Here is a 24,150-nt window from a genome sequence, read left to right on the forward strand (position 1 = left end):
TGTCCAGACCCTGCTGGAGCTGCACTTGGTCTTCCTGCAGCCAGACCTGAGACAGCAAGGGGAGGCTGTGCTCCGCAGGGGTGGGAGGTGGCTTCCTGGCCCAGGAGTCGGGCAAGCGCTGTGGTCCATCTCGCCCTGAAGCCCCGAGGGATGTCTCTGCGGCCCTAGCACCCCGAGGGAAGCGTGGCTGCAGTCTGCTCTGTGTCCCTATGCGCCGAGTGCAGTGCTTCACCCAATGGGCAACGATGGGTATGGATGGAGGAACTGGACAACCCCCTTACCAAGCCCTGTGGAGAGACTCGCCTGTGGCCCACCATGACAGGTGGGTCTGAGGGGCACAGGGCAGCCCCCAGCCCCTGAAGGGCCGAGACGGTCACACAAGCACAGACAAGGAGCTCAAACACAGCTGTTTCCCACCCATGGCGGGGTCATGGAGTCCAGTCTCGGACACAGCTGGGCACATCAGTCCCTACTCAATCCCACAGCAGGGGGGCCAGACAGACACCAGTTGGGCATCTGCTGTGTGCAGGCACCGCCCCAGCACCTCTGTGGTTTATTCTCATGATTCCCTGAACTGTCATTGCAATCTCTGAGCATCCACACACTGAGCGACTGTATACAATGTCACACATAGTACTCCCAAAGGGAGGCAGGGTGGCCAGGACAGATCCTGCTCCCAGGCACCAGCACACCAGGCAGGCACGATGGTGCCAGCACTCTCGGCAGAGCAGGACAGAAGTGCGTGTGTCTGGGGCTGGAAAGACAGCCCTGCTGTGTGGCAAGGTAAGGCAATGACACAGTTGACCTCACAGCCCAAGACCCATTGGCCTGGGTGCCACCCACACCCACTGGTCACAACCAGCAGCCCGCCCAAGAGGTGCCACACACCTGCCCGGCATCCAAATAGTGGGTGACCTGGAGCACCAGGAAGAAGACACGCAGCGACTCCTTCTGGATGGGGTTCCCCTGCCAGTTCTCCACGATCTGCCCACAGAGGGTCAGCAGCGGGTGCACCTCCTGCAGCTTGCGCTCCATCAGCAGCAGCTGGGAAGGGAGAGGCGCAGGTGTAGGGTACAGGGCTTGCAGGGGACCTCCTGGGACTGGGAGGACAGGCTCACCTGCCCACCTGCCTTGGGACTACTGCCACCAACCCAGAGGGCAAGGCCAGCCTGAAACCCCAGCCCAGGCAGCTCCTAACCAGGCTCCTGCCTCAGCATGAATCCCATAGGCAGGAGCCTGAGTTTCCCTCCTGAACCCAGCAGGGCCCGGGCCTCACACTCCAGGCTGCTCACTATGCCTAAGGGTCTGGGCGCGTGAGGGGCCATGCCATGGAGAGCGGACAGGGTCTGAGCAGGGAGTCCTGCCTCACCTCCACAACACCGGCTGCATCCAGCCATGCCCAGCCTCAACTTACCATCCCCTTGCTGAGGAGGAACAGCGCCCTGCAAAACAAGAGGCAGGGGTCAGGTCCCAGAAGGCCCAGGAGCCTCCTGAGATGACTGTGACTACCCCAAGGCTCGCAGGACCTAATATGCCACCTCGGGGGACAGTTCAGTGGACAACAGTAAATAGTCCCCGTACAAGACTGCTCTGTTTTATCCTATTGTGCCTGTGTTTATTTTTATTTATTTTTATTATTTTTTTCTTAGAGTCTTGTTCTGTTGCCCAGGCTGGAGTGTAGTGGTGCGATCTCGATTCACTGCAACCTCTGCTTTCCGAGTTCAAGCAATTCTCCTGCCTCAGCCTCCTGAGCAGCTGGGACTACAGGAGCCTGGCACCATGCCTGGTTAATTTTTGTGTTTTTAGTAAAGATGGGGTTTTACCACGTTGGCCAGGCTGGTCTCGAACTCCTGACCTCAAGTGATCCCCCTGCCTCGGCCTCCCAAAGTGCTGGGATTACAGGTGTGAGCCACCACGCCCAGCCTGTATTTATTTTTCTTACATGGCTTAGACACACTCATGTGAAAAGCCCAGAAGGGGGCTGGGTGCAATGGCTCACGCCTGTAATCCCAACACTTTGGGAGGCCAAGGTGGGCGGATCACTTGAGGTCAGCAATTTGAGATCAGCCTAGGCAACATGGTGAGACCCCATCTCTACAAAAAAATATGTGGCGGTGGACACACAGTGTGAGGGCCAGTGGGCAAGTTTGGGTGCCTGAACTTCAGGCTCAAACCTGCGCCTCATGGTGACCAATTTTTTTTTTTTTTTTTTTTTTTTTTGGAGATGGAGTCTCGCTCTGTCACCAGGCTGGAGTACGGTGGCACGATCTTGGCTTACTGCAACCTCTGCCTCCCAGGTTCAAGCAATTCTCCTGCCTCAGCCTCCTGAGTACCTGGGATTACAGGCACTCGCCACCACGCCCAGCTAATTTTTGTATTTTTAGTAGAGATGGGGTTTCACCATGTTGACCGGGATGGTCTCAATCTCTTGACCTCATGATCCTCCCACCTCAGCCTCTCAAAGTGCTGGGATTACAGGCGTGAGCCACCAAGCCTGGCCCCAACTTTTGTATTTTTTGTGGAGATGGAGTTTCACTATGTTCCTCAGGTTGGTCTTGAACTCCTGGGATCAAGTGATCCTCCCACCTTGGCCTCCCAAAGTGCTGGGAATATACTGTGAGCCACTGTGCTTGGCCTGAAATGCCATTTCTGTTCTTTGTCCTGGACCAAGGTGGCCAAGCCCCTTCTATGTTAAGAGAGCGGGAGGGAAGGAGGGGAGTGGGTGCCTACCGTGTGTACTCAGATCCCACCACCCGGGCGTACTCGGCCCCCACACCTAGGAGGTCACAGGCCGACACCAGGTCCTTCTCAAGCGTGTGCAGTTGCTAAAACGGAGAGAGAGAGAGCAGTGACCTTTGCTGCCAAACCCATCAGTTTTACGGTTCCTGGCCTTTGTGCTTTGTTAACAACCAACCAAACCTCCCCACATCAATGAAACTGCCTGTGTCAGTTTTGAGCTAAATTAACCAAATTATCTCATCAACACTAATTGCTTTGGGTACAGAGCTCCAGTTGGTCTGTGGTATATATGTCATCTAACTGAATGGTGCCTGCAGTAGACACCGTCTAAACTTAATGGAGCATAGAACCAGCAGCCAAGGCTCATGGCACAGCCCCCAAGGCTGTGAGAGCACCTTGGGCTGTTCTGAGTGCTTCGTGGGTGCCTGTGGGGTCTGTCTTTAGTGGGGTGTCCCCAGTGTGTTCCAGGGACGACAAGGAGGGACTCCCTCAGAGGCAAGTGTCAAAGCCTGAACAGGCTGAAAGGGAGGCACATGCTTGGCTTGACCTTGCAAGGCGACACCTGCGGGGCCATGGTGGAGAGCTCGGCCCTTGGGTGTGCGTGCACATGGCGCCTGCCAACTCTGTGGCCTGGGGGTGGTGACCCACAGCTTGGCCTGCTCCTTTTTCTGCTAATGTGCACAAGTGTGCGTGGGGAGATGGAAGGAGACTGTGTGTGCATTCGGCTTCTCATCAGGCCTGGGGGAGGAGGGCCTTGGGAACTCCTGGCTGCTGGGTGAGCTCTTCCCTGTGGGTACTTTTCTCAGCCAGACCCTCCTGGAGTGAGGGACTCAGCTGGAGGAACTCCCAACCCAGGGTCAACACACTGCGTGCCTAGGTGGGTGTCATGGGAGGTGGCTAAGTGGTGGCCCAGAGGGCAGGCTAGGTCATGGAAGAGAGAGGCTGGGGGCCAGGCACCCGCCTGAGGGTCCCCAGTGCAGAAGTGTAGGTGGAGCCCAGGACAGGAGTGGTGCCCCACACGGTGGAGCCTGCTGGTCTCTCCACTCTAGCTGGGAAGGCCGAATTCAGAGTCCCCCAACAACCGAGCACTGTGGAACTCAGAGACCAGGGCACCACCTGTATCTGGGGGGCCGAAGGGAGCATGAGGAGGAACTGTGTGGATCCCAGGATGAGGGTGTGCCCCAGCAGCCCCCAAAAGTGAGGGGTCCATGTGGGAAACAATGCTTGACGTGGACATTTGTGGCCTGATAGGCAGCCCCCTGGAGTCTCGGCCTAGCTCCTAAAAAAACCCCACAGTGGGTCTCTGGCAGGAAACGTTCCTGGGATTTCAATGAGCGCAGGCCAAAGATGAGATGAGAATGGCTGGGAGGGAGAGAAACCCAAAGACACCCAACAAGCAGCAGGCCCCCTGTCAGTGTCAGCTCCGGGGAAGCCCCGCACTCCAACCACTCGCCCCTGGGCGTTGCTGAGAGCCAGGCTCAAGCCGGGGATGCTGTCAAGGATGGAGGCTGGAGGGGGCTTGTGAGCAGGTTAAGTAAATGTTCCTATGTCCCCACCCACTCCGTGTGCCAGCCCGAGGGCGTCTGCGCATCGTGGACTCTGCTGTTCTTTGCACATGGGGCAGGTGTGCCCCTGGGTCATGGTCCCTGCCGGGCACCCTTGTGCCTGGGCCGCAGTACTCACAGCGAGCTGGAAGAGCAGGCGGCAGTGCCAATACGGGGTCTGCTGTGAGATCTGTATCGCCTTCCGCAGCAGCGGCTTTGCTGCATCGACGGAATTCTGAAAGGAAATAGTTACGTTTGGGAACGTAAGAAGGCGGCAATCAAGCTGGATTCCTTAGCAGCAGCTGTGGTGCCAGAAGGCAGTTCCTGTTCATGCTTACCAAAGGATTTTTTTGGGTTGCCAATTTACTTTATTAAAAGCAAAAAAAGATATTTTATTGGACTCACTGGCTGGGAAGTTTCTGCATCACTCTTAAAATAACTTCTCTTTCAACTGGACTGAAAGTACTTTCAGTTCAAAATTCTAAACTGTCAAATCAGATGCCAGTTCCCATCTTTTATGTTCTCAGACCAGAGAGAGGCATCGGGGTGTGAAGTACACACATTCCCTGCCGCCAAAGCCACCTTACTCGTCATCCTTCTGAGGTGGGAGGAAGGCAAATTTCAGCTATAATTGAAATTAGGAACCAGATGAAGAAGGGAAACTGTACAGACTTGTCAGGTGAGGAACAGGCTGATCTCTCCAACAGTAGTATGTAGAAAAGGAAGCTGCCGGCACTCCTTAGCAGGTGGCTACCCACCAAAGCCCTGGGGCTTGGGCATAAGAGGTAGGAAAGTAATCTGATGGTTAAAAGCCACCGGGCTGGGCACGGTGGTTCCTGTGTATAATTCTGGCACTTTGGGAAGTCGAGGCAGGATTGCTTGAGGCCAGGAGCTTGAGCCCAGCCTGGGCAAGACCATCTCTACAACAAATAAAAAAATTAGCCAGGCATGGGTGGTGCATGCCTATAGTCCCAGCTACTTGGGAGGCTGAGGTGGGAGGATCACTTGAGCTCAGGAGTTCAAGGCTGCAATGAGCTGTGATTGTGTCATGTACTCCAGCCTGAAAAAAAAAAAGCTGGAGGGATTCCAACTCCTGGAGCCCCAATTTACCAATGTGCTATCATGTCTTAGCAACAGGGAGAGACACTTTGCTTTCAGAAACCTTAATATGTTCTTACCTCTTGACAGTACAATTCAGACAACAGACTTGCTGCTTCAAATTTAACATCTTCGAACTGCGGGATCTAGTGATGTCCAGTTAAGGAAGTAGGACACTGCAAAAAAGGTCGGTTTGAAAGGGCCACAGCTTGGGGCTCCTACCCTGCCGAGGTCTGCCGGACACGCACATCCCTGCCTGCCCTAAAATTCCAAGTTTTCCTGTTCCCCCAGTGAACCTTGAGCTTGCTGTAGGGCAGGGCTTGGAGCTGGATGCAAGGTATGAAGAGAAGCACAAAGAGGAGCACAACGCCCAGGGGCAGCAAAGGGCCAGATGGGGGATGCTCCAGGTGCTCTGTGGGCAGAGCCTCAACTCGCAGGGCATGTTGGGAGGTGGGATTCAAGCTTTGATACATTCTTTTTATTTAAGTGGAGAATTCCTTAAAAGGAACCATACCAACACGGAAAGGATACTTGCTGTGATATCAACCACTGAAAGAGAAAGAAAAGAAAGATTAATTCTCAGGCAAACACCTGGCACCTGGTTACTGGCTTGCTTTGGGGTTTCCACAGGTTGTCCTGAGAACAGAGGCTGCCAGGTATCCAGGTAACAAGAAGGTGGCCTGCTTGGCCTGAGAGGGTGGGCTTACTCCCCTCCAATCCAGCCAGGGGAATGGAAGCTATAGAGCCCCAGAGGGTGCCTGGGGAGGAGGGGACATGCCCTTCTGACATCGGAGAAGGGGCTGGCACTTGAAGTCAGACCCCACAGGCCCTTGGGTGGGAGCTGCTTCAGAAAGGAACAGAGCTCAGAGGTGACCTGGCCCCATCAAGGACCCCACGTGTCACACAGAAGTAGGGCTGGCAGTCAGAGGTCAGGCAGAAAGGAAGGATATTCAGCAAAGCATAACACGAGAAGTCAGTTTCAACTGGAGAATGGGTCTTGGGGGGCAAGGTCAGTCCTTCTGAGCAAGAGGCATTTGAAAGATGCTTGGCTGTGAGCAAAGTCAGCCTCTCAGAGGGGAAGGAGGGGGGCTCCAGGAAGGACCGACACAGGCAGAACTATGGGATAGCACTGAAGACACACACCAGGAATGCAGTTCAGACAACAGGCTCCAACTCAGGGACCGCTGTGCCCTAAACTTCCATGTTCCAACAGGTTCCCGGGCTAGTCCAGGCCACTGACCACAGCCCATCAGATCACCCAGGCTCCCAAGCACAAGAGCCTAACGCTGTGCCCGGTGACCCACATGTGCCACACACATTCAGAGCAACCTGCGCCTGACAAGAGCCTTGGTGGTTGCTGGAAGGTGGATCTGGAGCACAGCAGAAGACCCTAACTTATCACACTCTGTGGGAGGACCACACGGGGCAGGGCAGCATGTGTGGCAAAGTATGGGAAGTGAGGGGCCAGTTCTCTAGGCAAAGGGGGAGCAGGAGGTGCTCCAGGCACTGAAGAGCGCATGAAAAAGGCACAGAGGGCCAGGAAGGTGAGGCTAAAGCCCGAAGGTCTCTGCCACTCATGCGGCAACAGCGGCCACTCCTGGCTGAGGGTCAGAATGCCCTGGTGTCACCCCTGGAGGCTGACTCAGTCAGGGCTGGGAAATGAAAGCACCTGACCAGATGGGCATTTCAGACCATCCTGTATGCAGCAGAAAATTCACGAAGGGTGTGTGGAGGAGCCAGTGAGGCCCGGAGATCCACAGCTGGGGGCAGCCTTGGGGCTGGAGATCTCTAGGGCAAGGATGAACAGCAGCTGGGAATGTCACAGGTGCTGGGAAAGCACAGAGCTGCATCGAGAGCAGCTACTGCCAAGACACAGGGGGGCCAGTAGGACAGCTGTGGGAGAGAGCCCAAGCCCCGGGCTCCTGACACACACGCACCAACACGCAGGAGCCCAGATTACAGGCCCTCTGCCAGCCCAACCATCTGCTTCCTGTGGTCCCCTCTTGTGGCAGGGATAGGAGGGGCTCGGGGTCCTCAGAGTGGTGGGGCCAGCACCTGCCATCAGAAGTGCGGCCTCAGAGGCGAGGCGCCTCAGCCAAAGGCTGTGTGTGGGGACAGTGGGAACGTGTGTGATGTGAGAGAGGAGCAGAAGTTGGGGGCTTTTTTCCACAGAAGCTGCTGAGAAGCCGGGTCCAACACGAGAAGCTCTGGAAGGCCACCAACTGGAAGGGATGGTCAATCACATATGAGAGAGGGGGCCGTGACAAAGGAGCTGTACTAGAGCCGGGCTGAGGTCTCCCCGAACCCTGAGATTTGGTGGTTCTGTGGTTCGGGCATCATGGGGTTAGCAAAGGGAAGCTCTTCAGACACAGTCCAGGGAGGACAGAGAGCACTGCCACGCATAAACAGCAGCCCCAGCCTGGGTGAGTAAGGTGCAAACCTGGCATCTGCAGCTGAGCCTGGCACCTGTGACAAAGCTGGCCTCATTTCTGTGTGTCACTGCATCCCAGCAGAGGTAAGCAAGATGACCAGTCAACAGGTGAATTCCCTCACCTCCCTTCGGGCGGAGAAGCTTTCCTTTCCAGTCTGTGGCCATGTGATGCTCTCCCCAGAGCTGACGACGGCCCACACAGGCACGTCCGTGGCAGGTAGACTTCAAGAGGATATGTCCAGTCACTTCATGCCTCAGAACACTGCACCCCCTTCTACAAAACTTTGGCCTATGTCACCGAGCTCAGGCCTGTGTGGGTCCAACAATGTCTCCTCATAGCAACAGCTTTTCTTTTTTTTTTGACACAGTCTCACTGTGTTGTCCAGGTTGGAGTGCAGCAGCATGATCATAGTTCACTGCAGCCTTGACCTCCTGGGCTCAAGTGATCCTCCCACCTCAGCCTCCTGAGTAGCTGGGACTACTGGTGCGCACCACCATGTCTGGCTAATATTTTAAATTTTTTGTAGAGATGGGGTCTGGCTATGCTGCCCAGGCTGGCCTCGATTTCCTAGGCTTGAGTGATTCTCCTGTCTTGGCCTTGAAAGGCGCTGGGATTACAGGCGTTGGACACTGTGCTTGGCCAGCAACAGCTTTGTGTCCCTTCCCCGTTTGGGGCCATTATATGGCTAACATCAATCTATTCAGCACACAGTTGGACTGGACCTCATTTCTCCTGACCCCATGGACATCTCCTCTTCTTCTTTTTTTTTTTTGAGACGGAGTTTTGCTCTTGTTGCCCATGCTGGAGTGCAATGGGATGATCTTGGCTCACCGCAACCTCCACTTCCCAGGTTCAAGTGATTCTCCTGCCTCAGCCTCCCGAGTAGCTGGGATTACAGGCATGTGCCACCATGCCCGGCTAATTTTTGTATTTTCAGTAGAGACAGGGTTTCTCTATGTTGGTCAGGCTGGTCTCAAACTCCCGGCCTCAGGTGATCCGCTTGCCTTGGCCTCCCAAAGTGCTGGGATTACAGGCGTGAGCCACCGTGGCTGGCTGAGACATCTCTTCTTTGCAAGCCAGATATGCCTGCTGCTAACAGGCTCGCCTCTCTGCCAGCTCCGTCCGTCCACGCGAGGGCTAGACAGAGAGGATCCCATTTCCCCTGAGGAAGGTGAGGCTCTCAGTGAACACTGGTGAACTGGGAAGTAACATGACCAAAGGCTCCAAACACAAGCCTTCTCTTGTGGAAGGCCTTGTCCACTAGCATCAGTGGGTGTCAGGAGCGCTGACTGGGAGCCAGAGGACTGGGTTCAAGGTGTGGGTCCACTGTGAGTTAGCAATGCTCTAAGGCACTTGAGAAATTACATCCTAGGGTTTTTAACATCCGTTTCCCAGGTATCTTTATTGCCCACTTTAAATACATTCAGAGGACATTAGATAAAGCCCCTCTTTTTGTGACCAGCCTGGGCAACATAGCAAGATCCTGTCTCTTTAAAAAAAAAAAAAAAAAAAAGGCCGGGCATGGTGGCTCAAGCCTGTAATCCCAGCACTTTGGGAGGCCAAGATGGGCGGATCACGAGGTCAGGAGATCGAGACCATCCTGGCTAACACGGTGAAACCCCATCTCTACTAAAAAAATACAAAAAAACTAGCCGGGCGAGGTAGTGGGCACCTGTAGTCCCAGCTACTCGGGAGGCTGAGGCAGGAGAATGGTGTGAACCCGGGAGGCGGAGCTTGCAGTGAGCCGAGATCCCGCCACTGCACTCTAGCCTGGGCGACAGAGCAAGACTCCGTCTCAAAAAAAAAAAAAAAAAAAAAAAAAAAATCAGCCAGGCTTGGTGATGCATGCTGTAGTGCCAGTTACTTGGGAGGCTGAGGTGGGAGGATCACTTGAGCCCAGGAGTTTGGGGCTACAGTGAGCTATGATCGCACTGCTACACTCCAGCCTGGGCAACAAGGAAAGAACCTGACTCTTAGGAAAAAAAGCCCCATGATGATTGACCTTAAAGTTGTGGCCGCAATGACTGCAGCAGGCTGACATCCAGTAGGTGCTCAGGAAACATGTGCTGAACGAACAATGGCTTTATCCACTTGGATAATGACTAGAGTTCATTAGAGGAAAGTGAGGGCTTCTGTATAAGTGCAAATGGCCATAGAATGGTATGCCTTTCAGACACAAAGCCCTAAATGGCATGGGATTTCTCCCTGTCTTTAAATGCCACTACTTCTTCATTGCAACATCAGTGACACCTGGATCTCTCTGCATGAGAACACACATTCCTGAGGGGCAGGACGGGCCTGGTGCCAGGGTGAACCAGTCACTTCCCCAGGGCCATTAATCTGACACCTACTAAATGACTTCACTTTTGTATCTTTGTTAGACTTTTTTTTTTTTTTTTTGCAGAGACAGGGAAGGTCTTGCTATGATGCACAGGCTGGTCTTGAACTTCCGGGTTCAAGTGATCCTCCCATCTCCCATCTCAGCTTTCCAAAGCACTGGGATTACAGTTGTAAGCCACCTCAACCAGCCCTCTGTATGACTTTTAGCATATATTTGGAAATCGGAAAAATATATCCAACTCACAAATTAAGGATGTAGAATGCCTTACCCAAGTTTGCTACCTCATCTACGTGATTTTTTTTTTTTTTTTTTTTTTTGAGACAGAGCCTTGCTCTGTTGCCCAGGCTGGAGTGCAGTGGCACAATCTCGGCTCACTGCAAGCTTCATCTCCCAGGTTCACGCCATTCTCCTGCCTCAGCCTCTCGAGTAGCTGGGACTACAGGCGCCCGCCACGACGCCCGGCTAATGTTTTGTATTTTACAGTAGAAATGGGGTTTCACCGTGTTAGCCAGGATGGTCTCGATCTCCTGACCTCGTGATCCGCTGCCCTCAGCCTCGGCCTCCCAAAGTGCTGGAATTACAGGCATGAGCCACCGCAACTGGCCTCTGATTTTTTTTTTTTTTTTTTGAGACAGAGTTTCACTCTTACTGCCCAGGCTGAAGTGCAATGGCGCAATCTTGGCTCACGGCAACCTCCGGCTCCCGGTTTAAGCGATGCTCCTGCCTCAGCCTCCCGAGTAGCTGGGATTACAGGGCATGCGCCACCACACCCGGCTAATTTTGTATTTTTGGTAGAGACGGGGTTTCTCTATGTTGGTCAGGCTGGTCTCGAACTCCTGACCTCTGGTGATGCACCCGCCTTGGTTTCCCAAAGTGCTGGGATCACAGGCATGAGCCACGGCGCCTGGCAGGCCCAACTAATTTTTTTACTTTTTTGTAGAGATGGGGGTCTTGCTATCTCTACAAAATCTAAATGAGATTTAGAAATCTAAATGAGTTTGAGACCAGCATGGTCTCAGGAGATACTACCGCCTCAGCCTCCCACAGTGCTGGGATTACAGGCATGAGTCACTACGCCTGGCCTGTTGTTGTTTTGTTTTTATAAGAGACAGGGCTGGCTGGGAGCAGTGGCTCACGCCTGTAATCCCAGTACTTCGGGAGGCCAAGACAGGTGGACTGCTTGAGCTCAGGAGTTTGAGACCAACCTAGGCAACATGGCAAAACCCCATATCTACAAAATATGCAAAAATTAGCTGGGCATGGTGGTGTGTGCCTGTCACATCAGCTACTCCGGAGGCTGAGGCAAAAGAACCACATAAGCCCAGGAAGCAGAGGTTGCAGGGAGCTGACATCATGCCACTGCACTCCAGCCTGGGTGACAGAGTGAGACTTTATCTCAAAAAATAAAAAAAATAAAAATAAAAAAATTAAAAAGACAGGGTTTTTGTCACCCAGGCTGAAATGCAGTGGTGCAATCATGGGTCACTGTAACCTTGAACTCCTAGGCTCAAGCGCTCCTCCTGCTTCAGCCTCCCAAGTAGCTGGGACTACAGGCATGTGTGGCTAATTTTTTTTTTTTTTTTTGGTAGAGACAGGGTCTTGCTATGCTGCCCAGGCTGGTCTCAAACTCCTGGGATCAAGTGATCTTCCCACCTTCGCCTCCCGAAGTGCTGGGATAAGAGGCATGAGCCACCATGCCTGGCCCAAATTCAGTTTTTTTTTTTTTTAACTACCCTGTTGCTTGCAACTCCTCTGGGATGGAAGCACAGCATTTAGCAGCTTCCCTGGCCTCTTGCTGCTGTGTGACTGTGCCTAAGCACATTTTCCTGCAGTGGCTAGGTGTCACCACAGGTGAGTCTGAGGTGGGCCTTACCCTGTTAATTTGTTGAGGATCCAGGGAGACCTTGCTCTGTGAAGCACCAATGCAGGGCCTGGCATGTAGAAGGTGCCAATGATACTACAGTAACTGGCAAACACTAAGTAGAAGAACTGGGGTGGGAGAGGAAGGGACCAGCTGGTAGAACCATGAGGTGATGGTTCCTAAACAGATTTCACATCCTGAAGTCAGAGGTGACTCAGAATGAGAGGGAAGGAAATAGAAACAAAAACAGGAGGAAGCACAGATCACTTCATGAAACTGCTTAACGGCCAGCTCTGTACAAGTCTCTGCTCCCTGCAGATGGGATATGGAATTTAGCAGGACATAGTTGTGATCCTGAAGAATGAAAGAACTGCTCACGCTGGGCCTGATGAGGACAGGCTCAGACCGATCCCTACTGGGTCTTAAAACAAAAGGAAGCATTTAATCACTTGCTGAGAAGGTGAACCATAGATGTTCAGGCTAAACCTGGATGCAGAATTAAGTATTTAACCAGCACAGCCTGGAGCTGCTTTCTAAGTCAGATGAGCAAAATCACCATTAAAAAGCAGCCCTGGTCCAACCACAGATAAAGCATGCATGGCATTGACACAGACAAAGCATGCATGGCACACGCAGTCAGAAAACACCACTGTTCAAAGAATGACTGCCTGGATTACAGAAAATAGTAAGTTCTTCCAGAGAGGCGGCATTTAGTCCTGGGTGGCTTTCAAATCAGGAAAACCTAAGAATGATGATGCACTTCCCAGGCCAAGGGATAAAGGGGACTGAGATCAAAAGTAAGAAAGTTAAGGGGGAAATGGATATGCAGGTACATTCTCTTGATTCAACAGCAGACGTCCAAATGATCAAGAGGGATCTGTCTGCTTAAAAGACAGGCGGGAAAATAAGACAAAAGCCGTAGGACCTGGAAGAGAGGAGATGACTGAAAACTCACAGGGATGGGTGTACAGTACGAAGAGAGAGAATAAGAGGAAAGCAAAATACAGAAGAACATAACCCGGCAGAATCTGTGCAAATGGCATTGCAAAAATCTTTTTTTTTTTTTTTTTTTTTGAGACAGGGTCTCTCTCTGTCACCCAGACTGGATTGCAGTGGCAGGAACACGGCTCACTGATGCCTCAACCTTCTGGGCTCAAGTCATCCTTACGCCTCAGCTTCCCAAGTAGCTAGGACTACAGGTGTGAGCCACCACGGGCCCACTAATTTTCAAATTTTTTGTAGAGGCAGGGTAGTGCCCAGGATGGTCACTGTGAATTCTCTAGCCAAGAAATTTCTAAGTAAAGGGACAATGCTTATAGTCATCAACCATTTACTTAGGGGAGTCCCAGAGTAGCCAAAACACACCACATCACTGCCAAAACCATGCTCAGAGAAGGAAGGCTTCCAGGTAAAGTGTCCTGCCATGCACTACTCCAGGATCTGCTGAGCAGACCCAGGGAACAAGGTGGCCGGCAGGTGTTCTGAGGCCCCACAGAGGCAAGAGTCACTGAGACACCAACTACTGTGACCCCCAAAACGCTGCTAAGGAGTTCCAGACCAGCGTGGCCAACATGGTGAAAACCCATCTCTAATAAAAGTAGACAAAATTAGCCTGGCACGGTGGTGGGCACCTGTAATCCCAGTTGTTTCGGAGGCTGAGGCAGGAGAATAGCCTGAACCTGAGAGGCAGAGGTTTTAATGAGCTGAGACTGCACCACTGCACTCCAGCCTGGGCAACAGAGTGAGAGTCCATCTGGAAAAAAAAAAAAAAAAAAAAAAAGGCTGGGCGCAGTGGCTCACGCCTGTAATTCCAACACTTTGGGAGGCTGAGGCGGGCAGATCACGAGGTCAGGAGATGGAGACCATCCTGACTAACACGGTGAAACCCCATCTCTACTAAAAACACAAAAAATTAGCTGGGCGCGGTAGCAGGTGCCTGCAGTCCCAGCTACTAGAGAGGCTGAGGCAGAAGAACGGTGTGAACCCGGGAGGCAGAGCTTGCAATGAGCTGAGATACCGCCACTGCAGTATGGCCTGGGCCAAAGAGCAAGACTCCATCTCAAAAAAAAAAGTTGCTGGGGAGGCTGTGTGTGGTGGCTCACACCTGTAATTCCAGCACTTCAGGAGGCCGAGGCAGGTGATTGCTTGAGGCCCAGAGTTTAAGACCAGCCTGGGCAACATAGTGAGACCCTAGCTCTATAGAAAATATAAAAATAAATACAATTAAATTTTTAAAAAGCTGCTGAGGAAAGGAAGACACACCCTCCTTGACTCTGATGGGGATTTTTTCTTAAAGTTTTGAGACAGGGTCTTGGTCTGTTGTCCAGAGTGGAATGCAGTGGCACGATCACAGCTCACTGTAGCCTCAACTTCCTGGGATCAAGTAATCGTCTTGCCTTAGCCTCCTCAGTAGCTGGGACCACAGTCATGTGCCACCAGGACTGGCTAATTTGTGCGTGTGCGTGTGCGTGTGTGTGTGTGTATGTATATATATATTTGGTAGAGATAGGGTTTTGCTATGTTGCCCAGGCTGATCTTGAACTCCTGGGCTTAAGCAATCTGCCCACTTTGGCCTCACAAAGTCTTGGGATTGCAGGTGTGAGCCACCACACTCGGCCTGATGGGGACAATTAATGGATGATTCTTTCAAAGTTAGTTGACTTGATGAAACAGACGAGTAAGTATATTATATATCTTTCTAGATGACTTAAAATGCAGCTGAGGGCCAGGCGTGGTGACACACACCTATAGTCCCAGCTACTCAGGAGGCTGAGGTGGGAGGATCATTTGAACTCACCGGGCGGAGGTTACAAAGATTTGAGATCATGCCATTGCACTCCAGCCTGGGCAACAGAGTGAGACTCTGTCTCAAAAAAAAAAAAAAAAAAAAAAAAAATGCAGTTGAGGAGACCATTAGAAATTGACAGAAGCAGATACAAGAAAAATAACCTTAAATAAAAATGCGATGACCAAGGAGGCTGGGGTCTCTGAGAGAAAGCAAAAGACGGTGAAAACAATAGGAAAGCTGGATGTAGCACTGAGTTCGGTGGCCAAGGATAGGTTTTGTGTTTTGTTTTTTGTTTTTTGTTTTTTGGGGGGGACAGAGTCTTGCTCTGTTGCCAGGCTGGAGTGCAGTGGCGCAATCTCAGCTCACTGCAACCCCCACCTCCCGGGTTCAAGGAATTCCCCTGCCTCAGCCTCCCAGGTGGCTGGGATTACAGGCGTGCACCATCACACCTGGCTAATTTTTTGTATTTTAGTAGAGACGGGGTTTCTCCATGTTGGCCAGGATGGTTTTGATCTCCTGACCTTATGATCTGCCCGCCTGGGCCTCCCAAAGTGCTGGGATTACAGGTGTGAGCCACTGCACCCGACCCAATAATAGGTTTTACCTAAGCACTTATGTTAGAGAAAATTAGTTCAGTAAAGAAGAGCAGAGAGATGCCGGGTGTGGTGGCACGCCTGTAATCCCAGCACTTTGGGAGGCCACAGAGGGTGGATCCCTTCAGGTCACTTTGAGACCAGCCTGGCCAACGTGGTAAAACCCTGTCTCTACCAAAAATACAAAAATTAGCTGGGCATGGTGGCTCATGCCTGTAATCTCAGCTACTCAGGAGACTGAGGCACAAGAATCACTTGAACCTGGGAGGTGGAGGTTACAGTGAGCTGAGGCTGCACCAACTGTACTCTAGCCTGGGTGACAGAGCGAGAGTCTGTCTCAAAAAAATAAAAATAAGGCTGGGTGCAGTGGCTCAAGCCTGTAATCCCAGCACTTTGGGAGGCTGAGGCGGGCAGATCACCTGAGGTCAGGATTTCAAGACCAGCCTGAGCAACATGATGAAACCTCATCTCTACTAAAAATACAAAATTAGCCGGGCATGGTGGCACATGCCTATAATCCTAGCTACTCAGGAGGCTGTGGTGGGAGAATCGTTTGAACCCAGGAGGTGGAGTTTGCAGTGAGCTGAAATCGCGCCACTGTACTCCAGCCTGGGTAATAGGAGCGAAACACATTATCAAAAAAATAAAAAATAAAACAGGCTGGGCGAGGTGGCTCACGCCTGTAATCTCAGCACTTTGGGAGGCCAAGGCAGGTGGATCACCTGACATTAGGAGTTCGAGGCCAGCCTGACCAACATGGTGAAACCCCATCTTTACTAAAAGTACAAAAATTAGCTGGGCGTGGTGGTGGGCGCCTGTAATCCCCGTTGCTCGGAAGGCTGAGGCAGGAGACTCGCTTGAACCAGGAGGCGGAGGTTGCAGTGAGCCAAGACTGCGCCATTGCACTCCAGAGCCTGGGTGACAGAGCAAGACTCCATCTCAAAAAACAAATAAATAAAATAAAAGTAACAATAAAAATAAAAAGAACAGCAGAAAGAATGAGCAAGGAGAAAAGTCACAAAATACTGCAAAATACTGTTACACTGGGTTGTCTCTCCGAGAAGAAACTGGAATCTCTTCAGCCATTTGCTTTTCAGAACTAGAAACCAGCAAACCACTTCTTTTTTTTTTGATGTGGAGTCTCGCTCTGTTGCCCAGGCTGGAGTGCAGTGGCACGATCTCGGCTCACTGCAAGCTCTGCCTCCCAGGTTCACGCCATTCTCCTGCCTCAGCCTCCCTAGCAGCTGGGACTACAGGTGCCCGCCACCACACCCGGCTAATTTTTTGCATTTTTAGTAGAGATGGGGTTTCACCATGTTAGCCAGGATGGTCTCAATCTCCTGACCTCATGATACGCCTGCCTCAGCCTCCCAAAGTGCTGGGATTACAGCGGAGCCACCGCGCCCGGCCCAGCAAACCACTTCGAAGCAGATAACATATCATGATTCTTTATTAAGTAGCTCAGGGGAAGGAGAGAATAAAAGTTGATAGCTCCCTGATTGGGAAAAAATGAGCAATTAATAAAGAATGAAGATGAAAGAAAGCACACTTAAGTTGTAACACAAAAAGAATTCGCAAATGTTGGTGGAAGGAAAACCGTATAGAAAACATCACTTTAACCAGAAGCTGGAAAAATTCTCAGTTTGGATGCAACTGACAAAAAGAACGGGATTCCCAGGCATAAAGTTGGTGTGAGCTATAGAGGGCACCATGTGTCTCAGCGGAAGACCCTTCAAGATTCAAAGTTCCATTAAACAGAGCAAAGGCACTTCACAAGAAGGGTTTAAATTATGGGTCCAAAACCCAAGTGGTAAAGCGAGCAATTTGCAGCATGACTGCTTCTCCTAGACAGGGCTGAGTGGGCGAAATACAACGGTACACACAGTGACTATTAGCCTCTGCCAGAAACAGGCTGAACAGCCCTGGGAGACAAGGTAAGGTGGGCAGTGGGAGTTGTTCATGGAGAGAAAGGAGAGTTTCAGAACCAAACATCCACTGGAGATGCTGGGCCACCAGACCCCTCCCAGTCAATAAAGCCTGGTGTCTCATTTGATCTCAGCCTCATCATGACCCTGGAGAGACCCTGATACCATCTGCCAGTCCCTGACAGCGTGGGCACTCCTTGAAATCAACCTGATCCCCTGAGTGGTTCTCCAGGCTCCCTGCCCCACCCATTCAGGCCTCTGCTCAAATGTCACTCCCACAAATAGAGACTCTCTCACCACCTCTGCCAAAAATAGCTCCACGTCAACTCCATCCCTTCTCCCTGGTCCACTTTTCATGGTTCTTCCATCACTGCCTAACCTCTTACCATATGCTTATCATTTGTATTCCTCACGAAAACCTAGGCTTACGTGGGCAGAAACTGTTACAGCCATTGCTGATCCCCCAGCACCAAAAATAGGGCTTGGCAGCCTGCATGAGCTGAACAAATATCTGTTGAATGAATCAAAGAAAAAAAAACTTCACCAAAACAATAATGATCTTGGCATGTAACCTGCTTATCACTGAGCTGGAGTTTGGGCTCAGTTTTGTCAATAACTTGTTGTGCAGCCTTGGGCAAATCACTTTATCTCTCTGGGCGTATAATGCCTCCCTTCTGAAACAAGGCAGTTGATCAAGTGAGGACTAAAGTCACCTTCCAGGCTGGGCACAATGGCTCAAGCCTGCGGTTCCAGCACTTTGGGAGGCTGAAGCAGGTGGATGGCTTGAGCTCAGGAATTCAAGACCTTGTCTTTACAAAAAACACAAAAATTAGCTGGGTGTGGTGGTGCATACCTGTGGTCCCAGCTACTCAGGAGGCTGAGATGGGAGGACTGCTTGAGCCCAGGAGGTCAAAGCTGCAGTGAGCCGAGATCATGCCAGTGCACCCTAGCCTGGGTGATGGAGCAAGACCCTGTCTCAAAATAAACAAACAAACAAACAAACCTGGCCAGATGTGGCAGCTTACACCTGTAATCCTAGCACTTTGGGAGGACAAGATAGGCGGATCACTTGAGGTCAGGAGTTCGAAACCAGCCTGACTAAATGGTGAAACTCTGTCTCTACTAAAAATACAAAAATTAGTGAGATGAGGTGGCATATGCCTGTAATCCCAGCTACTTGGGAGGCTGAGGCAGCAGAATCGCTTGAATCCATGAGACAGAAGTTGCAGTGAGCCAAGACTGTGCCACTACACTCCAGCCTGGTGACAGAGCAGGACGCCGTCTCAAAAAAAAAAAAACAAAAAAGAAAAAAAATCATCTAGGGCTGGGTGCGATGGCTCATGTCTGCAATCTTAGCACTTTGGGAGGCCGAGGCAAGTGGATCACAACGTCAGGAGTTCAAGACCAGCCTGGCCAATATTGTGAAACCCTGTCTCTACCAAAAATACAAAAATTAGCCAGGCGTGGTGGCGCACACCTGTAGTCCCAGCTACTTGGGAGGCTGAGGCAGAAGAGTCACTCGAACCCAGGAGGCAGAGGTTGCAGTGGGCCGAGGTCGCGCCACTGCACTTCAGCCTGGGTGACAGAGCAAGACTCCGTCTCAAAAAAAAAAAAATAAATAAATTAGTTGGGTGTGTGGTGGCGGGAGCCTGTAATCTCAGCTACTCTGGAACCTGAAGCAGGAGAATCACCTGAACCTGGGAGACGGAGGTTGCAGTGAGCTGAGATCCTGCCATTGCGCTACAGCCTGGGCAACAAGAGCAAAATTCCCTCTCAAAATAAACAAATAAATAAAATAAAGTCTCCTTCCAACTTTTCAGTCTGCGAAACAAAGATTTGTTCTGTTCCTCAAGGCAACTTGTTACTAGCTGAGGGTGAGTCCCAGTTACTCTGGAGGCTGAGGCGGGAGAATGGCGTGAATTCGGGAGGCGGAGGTTGCAGTGAGCCGAGATCGTGCCACTGCACTCCAGCCTGAGCGACAGAGCGAGACTCCGTCTCAAAAAAAAAAAAAAAAAAAAAAGAAGGGGCCACTCTCCCGCATCCTTTGAGGCACCAAGATGACACAAGTCAGGTTGGGTCAGGGGAGGGACTCACTCGGAAGAGGATGGACTAGTAGATGGTAGACCCAGTGGATACAGAAAAAGTAGGAGCTGCGAAATCCCCTAATACTGAAACTGAAAAGCGGGTCCTGGAATCCAGAACCCCTGTTTCTCCTCCTCATAGACCTCAAATGACCAACTCCAGACTCTGGGTCTCAGCTTCCCTCGTATGACACCAGGCATTATTGATGGGTGCACGAGACCCTCCAGAAACCACGAGTACTAAACTTCCACGTCCAAGGAGGAGGATGCCCTTCCAGGTTCCTGAGAGACCAGACTTCCGATTCCCGGGGGAATGCCAGGGGTCTCGCCTCCGCCAACCCCTACCCCAAGTCACTTTAGGTGGAAGCGTTTGGGGCTTGATGCTCCCGAAGCTGAACCAGGAGGAGCTAGTAGCTTCAGGACCCTGTGATGTCCCCATCGCCACCAACAGGTGGGATCCTCCTGAAAACCAGACGATTTGCGGATCCTGTTGCTCCCAAGAACAGGCAACTTTCAGACTAAAGTGACGGGGCTCCTGGAGCCCTGTCATCAGAGACGGGAAATAAGGCGTGGGGGGCGAGGCCTTCGTGTCCCCTGAGAGGCTGGTGGCTTTGGGGTCCGGCAGGGGCGGGCGGGGGTCCTGTGGCTTTGACGGAGGTCGCGCCCCCAGGTCGCCGAGGAGCGGCCCCCGCCCGTCGCGGTCGCGACCCGTCAGCCCAGGTCTTGCAAGGAGCCCGCGACTCCTCCCTCGCGGCCCGGCCCGCGCTCACCGCCTTCTCCAGGTGGCTGCGCGCCTGCTCGCTGTTCTTGGTGTGGTGATAGAGAACGGAGCCCAGTTGCAGGTGTGTACGGGCCTCGATGCGCTGGGGCGGCTTGAAGGGGAACACGGCCTGCAGGCAGTGCACACACAGGCGGATTTTGGGCGGGCTGGAAGTGCGGAAGTGCTCAGCGAAGCCCAGAAGCGCCAGGTACCAAGAGTCGGCCGCCTCGGCCTGCGCAGCCTGGGCCGCCGCCGCCTGCGCCGCCGCCGCCGCCTGAGCCGCCATTTTGGCCTCCACAACAACAAGCCGCCGCCACAGGGAGGCGGAAGCAGGCGCGCGAGGCGGGGCCGGGCTCTCTCGCGGCTTCCGCGAGATCTGCCGCCCAAAGCATTCTGGAACATGTAGTTTGTATTTGGGATGACCGCCGCTCCGGGAAGGTGTAAAAAGGGCGACGCCATCTGGTTATCATGACTGGGACTTAGGCATCGCCGATAGGATGAGGCTTTCGTTTCTGGAGGTTAAAAAACCCAGTCGTCCACGCAGTGATAGGGAGAGTCTGATCGAGGAGGACTACATCTCCCATCAGGCGATGCACACTATAACAGGGCCCCTTAAGTGGTGCCGGAGCATTGTGGGATTGGATGAGTCTCAAGATGGACAACCGGGATGTTGCAGGTAACAGCCCCCGCCTCCCCTCAGGCGCCTGCCTGGGTCCCTGGGGCTAGGTGTCTCCCCTTACTCCTCGGGTCCGTCTTGCTGCGACCCGTGGATCCCTCGCTTCAGCCCGGGGCAGCCCCAAGCTTCGGCTTCTGCACCTTTTGGTTTCTCCAGACCCCAGACCCAGGTTGCTGGCCGCCCCCGCCTGGTTTGCTGAGGACGCACGGATCTCCGTAGAGGCCGCCACCCGGCTCAGCCCTGCCTCCCGTTTCCGAAACAACCGCCTTCAGGGCTGCCCCAACCTCCGTTCCCCAATACAGCGGCAACCTTGGGCTGTCCCTGCACCCCTCTTTTCGTGGCAGCTGCCCTCTGGTTTGTGTCCCGCTTTCTGAAAAAGCTGCTTTTCCGAAGTGCTTTGAGGCTCCCTTGACACACTTTCCCGCGTCTTTTGACCCTCACTTTGCTGCAAACCTTGGCCTTTCTACTTTCCCAGAATAGAATGCATTTATCCATCAGCAAATACTTAGGGCGTGCTCACTGTGTGCCAGGCACTGTGCTAGGCGCTACGCCTGCAGCGGTGACCGAAACAGGGCCCTACTTTCCGGGAGGTTGCTTTCTACTGAGGAGTCAGTGCATTAATGAGAAAATATTTACAAAGACTTACGTATGATGTGAGGTGGAGAGTGGAGGCTCCTGATACAGGGTAGTCAGGAAAGACCTTTTCTTTCTTTCTTTCTTTTTTTTTGAGAGAGGGTCTCACTTTGTTGCCCAGGATGTAGCGCAGTAGCACAATCACGGCTCACTGTGGCTCCCTGGGTTCAGGTGATCCTCCCACCTCAGCCTCCCAAGTAGCTGGGACCACAGGTGCGTGCCACCACACACAGCGAATTTGTGTATTTTTTTTGTGTTGCCACGTTTCCCATGCAGGTCTGGAACTCCTAGGCTCAAGCGATCCTCCCACCTCAGCCTCTTAAAGTGCTGGGATTACGTCAAGGTGTGAGCCACCACACCTGGCCCAAGGAAGGGCGCTTTTAAGTAGAAGACATTTCAGTTGAGACAGTGAATGCCAGCTCTGGGAATCCCTGGAGGGTGGAACCTTTCACACAGAGGGGGGCCAGTAAATGCAGAGGCCCTGGTAGGATGGGCTTGTCCTTTTGAAGAATGTCAAGGATGAAGCAGAAGGGAGGGGAACCATCTGGCAGGGCCTTGAAAATGGCCTTTTAGAATTCTTTTTTTCTTTTTTTCTGAAGCGGAGTTTCGCTCTGTCTCCCAGGCTGAAGTGCAGTGGCACAATGTCGGCTCACTGCAACTTCTACCTGCCGGGTACAAGCCATTCTCCTGCCTCAGCCTCCTGAGTAGCTGGGATTACAGGTGCCCGCCACCGCACCTGGCCAATTTTTTTTTTTTTTTTGTATATTTAGTAGAGAGGGGGTTTCACCCTGTTGGCTAGGCTGGTCTCAAACTCCTGACTTCAAGTGATTTGCCTGCTTCAGCCTCCCAAAGTGCTGGAATTACAGGCGTGAATCACCATGCCCAGCTCAGACTTCTAAAATTTGGATTTTATTCTGAGTCCCATGGGGAACCTCTGAGGTGTCTTCCCTGTCTCAATGCTATCACCCTCGTCCGAAGACATCATTGTCTGTTGCTTGGAGCCAGTGAGCCTCCCTGGTCTTGTTGCCTATGGATTCTCTGGCCAGAATGATTACCTAGTAGCCAGGATGAAAATAAAAAGACCCTGTGGATATTGGCCAGGTGTGGTAATCCACACCTAAAATCTCAGCACTTTGGGAGGCTTAAATGGGAGGCTCCCTTGAGGACAGGAGTTCAAGACTAGCCTGGGCAACATAACAAAAACCTGTGTCTACAAAAACTAAAATAAATAGCTAGGCCTGGTGGAGTGTGCCTGTAGTCCTAGGTACTCAGGTGCTGAGGTGGGAGAATCTCTAGAGCCCAGGAGTTTGAGGATACAGTGAACTATGATCATGCAACTGCACTCTGGCCTGGGCAACTCAGTGAGGCCCCGTCTCAAAAAAAAAAAACAAAAACAGGGCAGCCGGGTGCTGTGGCTCATGCCTGTAATCCCAGCACTTTGGGAGGCCGAGGTGGGTGGATCACTTGAGGTCAGAAGTTTGAGACCAGCCTGGCCAACACGGTGAAATCCCATCTTTACTAAAAATACAAAAAAATTAGACAAGCGTGGTGGCAGATGCCTGTAATCCCAGCTACTCGGGAGGCTGAGGCACTCTAGCCTGGGGGAAAAGAGCAAGAGTTCATCTCAAAAAAAAAGAAGGCTGGGTACGGTGGCTCATGCCTGTAATCCCAGATCTTTGAGAGACTTAAATGGGAGGCTCCCTTGAGGACAGGAGTTCGAGACAAGCCTGGACAACATGGAGAAACCCTAACTCTACTAAAAATATAAAAATTTGCCAGGCGTGGTGGTGAGCGCCTGTAATCCCAGCTACTCAGGAGGCTGAGGCAGGAGAATCACTTGAACCTGGGAGGTGGAGGTTGCAGTGAGCCGCGATGGGGCCACTGCACTCCATATTGGCTGACAGAGTAAGACTCTACCTCAAAAAAAAAAAAAAAAAGCCACTGGGGCACAGTGGCTCATGCCTATAAATCCCATCACTTTGGGAGGCCAAGGTGGAAAGAATGTTTGAGACCAGCCTGGGCACTATAGGAAGACCTCATCTCTATGAAAAAATTTAAAAATTAGCCAAGTGAGGTGGTGCATGCCTGTAATCCCAGCTATTCAGGAGACTGAGGTGGGAGGATTGCTTGAGCCAGGGAGGCGGAGGCTGCAGTGAGCCGAGATCACACCACTGCACTCCAGCCTGGGAAACAGAGCCGGACTCTGTTTCAAAAAAAAGACCCAATAAATTTTGTCATTCTTCATCTTAGTGCTTCTCCATCACTCCCCAAAGCCCTTATAATAAAGCACAGGGCCGGGCGCAGTGGCTCACACCGGTAATCCCAACACTTTGGGAGGCCGAGGTGGGCAGATCACGAGGTCAGGAGATCGAGGCCATCCTGGCTAACACGGTGAAACCCCATCTCTACTAAAAACAAACAAACAAACAAAAAATTAGCCAGACATGGTGGCGGGCGTCTATAATCCCAGCTACTCGGGAGGCTGAGTCAGGAGAATGGCGTGAACCTGGGAGGCAGAGCTTGCAGTGAGCAGAGATCGCGCAACTGCACTCCAGCCTGGGCGACAGAGCAAGACTCCATCTCAAAAAAATAAAAAATAAAAAAATAAAGTCACCGATGCTCTGATGTGCCCTGCCTCTCTCTGTCCTTGGAGCAGGCTCCTCTGACCATGCTTCTCCT

At 52.1% G+C, this 24,150-nt stretch overlaps 2 protein-coding genes across 4 annotated transcripts in view; one reads left to right on the top strand and one right to left on the bottom strand.

Moving 5' to 3' along the window:
• Positions 1 to 20,488, bottom strand: part of MAU2 (MAU2 sister chromatid cohesion factor) — a 36,124-nt gene extending 15,636 nt beyond the window's left edge. The window contains exons 1-7 of one of the 3 annotated variants that reach the window (XR_005238451.2): positions 20,173 to 20,488; positions 5,913 to 5,930; positions 5,462 to 5,527; positions 4,423 to 4,518; positions 2,731 to 2,825; positions 1,415 to 1,442; positions 889 to 1,044 (exon numbers count right to left, since the gene is read on the bottom strand). Coding sequence is in view for 2 of the 3 variants with exons in the window: in XM_007995893.3 (XP_007994084.1) it covers positions 889 to 1,044; positions 1,415 to 1,442; positions 2,731 to 2,825; positions 4,423 to 4,518; positions 5,462 to 5,527; positions 5,913 to 5,930; positions 20,173 to 20,448 (735 nt within the window). In the remaining variant the exon portion in view is untranslated. The remainder of the gene's footprint in view (positions 1 to 888; positions 1,045 to 1,414; positions 1,443 to 2,730; positions 2,826 to 4,422; positions 4,519 to 5,461; positions 5,528 to 5,912; positions 5,931 to 20,172) is intronic. The other 2 variants (XM_007995893.3, XM_007995892.3) reach the window with 2 other exon arrangements.
• Positions 20,489 to 20,750: 262 nt separating this feature from the next.
• SUGP1 (SURP and G-patch domain containing 1) overlaps positions 20,751 to 24,150 on the top strand; it is a 42,074-nt gene continuing 38,674 nt past the window's right edge. Inside the window, exon 1 of the mRNA XM_007995891.3 lies at positions 20,751 to 20,838. Coding sequence (XP_007994082.1) covers positions 20,805 to 20,838 — 34 coding nt within the window. The 5' untranslated portion in view covers positions 20,751 to 20,804. The remainder of the gene's footprint in view (positions 20,839 to 24,150) is intronic.

This window comes from Chlorocebus sabaeus, chromosome 6, assembly GCF_047675955.1.
Source record: "Chlorocebus sabaeus isolate Y175 chromosome 6, mChlSab1.0.hap1, whole genome shotgun sequence".
Lineage (NCBI taxonomy): Eukaryota > Metazoa > Chordata > Mammalia > Primates > Cercopithecidae > Chlorocebus > Chlorocebus sabaeus.